At 42.2% G+C, this 2,019-nt stretch overlaps 1 protein-coding gene across 1 annotated transcript; it reads right to left on the bottom strand.

Annotated features, from left to right (window-relative positions):
• Positions 1-667: 667 nt before the first annotated feature.
• Positions 668-1,672, bottom strand: GPR12 (G protein-coupled receptor 12). Its single transcript, XM_009583477.1, has one exon. The coding sequence runs from the start codon at positions 1,670-1,672 to the stop codon at positions 668-670; it is 1,005 nt and encodes a 334-aa protein (XP_009581772.1).
• Positions 1,673-2,019: the final 347 nt, after the last annotated feature.

Here is a 2,019-nt window from a genome sequence, read left to right as displayed (position 1 = left end):
CTTGTTTTAACATCCAGCCAGAACTCAGGAGAGAACAGGTAACCCTTTAAAACAATTATCAAGCTAATTAATGCTGAGATGTAAACTAAAAAGCTATACAAGTACTTCCTCACTTAGAGCAAATTTGTTGCACTAAGATTATTACAATAAATACCATATAAATCAGTACAATTGGCCATTATTTTGAAGAGTATTCTGATATACAAATGGGGTAACAGGACTTGGGTTTTCTTTTCTTTTTTTTTTTTCTGTTTTAAAAAGAATAAAGGGGGAAAAAATATCCTGACAACAGACTGTAATATGCAGAATGACTAAACTCAATCACATAAACAATTTCAAAGGAGGTATGCTGTTTCAATCTAATTTTAATTAGCAAACTTAATGTAAAATTATGGCAAACATGGCAAAGTCTGCGTAATATAACAAAAAGACCCTGAGCAACATTATAAGTCGGTAAGAACACTGATTATTTTGCTTTTGGAAATCTCCCTTAAACCACTCAATTCATTTTGGTCACTGGGGTTTTCTGTTTACAAAAAGGTCAGTGCATCCTGTGGTTTTTATATGAATCCATCACACACCATTTAATGAACGCATCTAAACCAAAGACAGCATCGCAAGAACGTCTGGAAAGTAACATGTTAAGGAGCGTCCTCCTAGCTGCCAATCAGACATCACTGGGTGATCTTGCTCTCTGAGACAGGTTAGAAGGAATACAGCCACAACAGATGAGCCAAAGTGCCTTCTGTATCTCCTGGTTTCTAAAAGCATATATTACAGGATTGATGATGGAATTGTAGGTAGCTGGCAGGAGGGTGGCATAGGTGTATATAGAAGGATAGGTGTAATCTGCTATTAAAGAATAGAGCGTAAAAGGCATCCAGCAAGCAGCAAAAGTCCCCAAAATAATGGCCAAAGTAGACACTCCTTTTCGGGTGGTCACATAGTGGGAAGTGGCCAGGAAATGGTGTTGCAAGGCAATCTGATGGGCATGGCGCATCACGATTTTACAGATTTGAATGTAGAGCTGCAGCATGAGGGCAAACATAAGCAAGAAAGAGACCGAAAGGACAGCTGCATTATTTTTAGTGAGTGGTCTGATAACACTGCAGGTGGATTCATCTCTGAGGCAGTTCCAGCCCATTACAGGCAGCAGTCCAATACAGATAGATGCTCCCCAGAGCAATATAAGCATGACATAGGTAAAAGTGACAGTCCTCTCTGAATTGTAAGTCAAAGCGTAATACAGGGAGAGGTAACGATCAACAGTAATAGCCAGCAAGCTGCCAACAGATGCTGAGAAAGAGGCAACAATGAGTCCAATCGTAACCAGTTTCGTCGCTTCTGATTGCAGAAGGTATGCAAAAACGAAATTGATGATCAATCCAATGCCCGCTAAGAGATCTGCCAGCGCCAGGCTGCCTATCAAGAGGAACATGGGGGCACGAAGACTGGGATTATGGAAAATGATAAGAACCACAATGGCATTTTCGCAGGAGATAAGGGTCCCTGAAGTACACAAGACAATGTCCCAGGGGTTTACCAAAAGCTCTGGCTCTGGGTCTATGACAGGAACCAGGGAGGAGCCTGCGGCTGAGGCATTCTCTGTAGAGCTGGCTTCTACATGATCCTGAGGCAGCCAGCTCAAATTAACCTTCAGATCTTCATTCATTTTAACCCCTGTCTTCTTCAATGGAAAGACATTTTTTTTAATGTTCAGACACAGCACTGGATACAGCACCCCCAGAGCATGCAAAGCCCTAGTCGGCAACACCAATCTAATGTGCAGGCAGGCACTTGTTACATAAATGTGACAATAAAAAAAAAAAACAAAACCGAATAAAACAGAGGGGGGGGAAAATATTTAAAACTGCCCAAGATTATCTGCCAAGGGACCGACACACGGACGCTGAGTGATCCTAACGGTAAGTCCCTTCACCAGCATAGGGAAGAAGGCAGAGGCACGGGAGGGAGCCCATAAAACAGCTAACCCCCCCCCCCGCCAAAGCGCTACAATTT

The sequence above is a fragment of the Fulmarus glacialis genome, unplaced genomic scaffold (assembly GCF_000690835.1).
Source record: "Fulmarus glacialis isolate BGI_N327 unplaced genomic scaffold, ASM69083v1 scaffold42148, whole genome shotgun sequence".
NCBI classification, from domain to species: Eukaryota; Metazoa; Chordata; class Aves; order Procellariiformes; family Procellariidae; genus Fulmarus; species Fulmarus glacialis.
The sequence above is the reverse complement of the archived record's forward strand: the minus strand, read 5'-3'. Positions and strand labels throughout refer to the sequence as shown.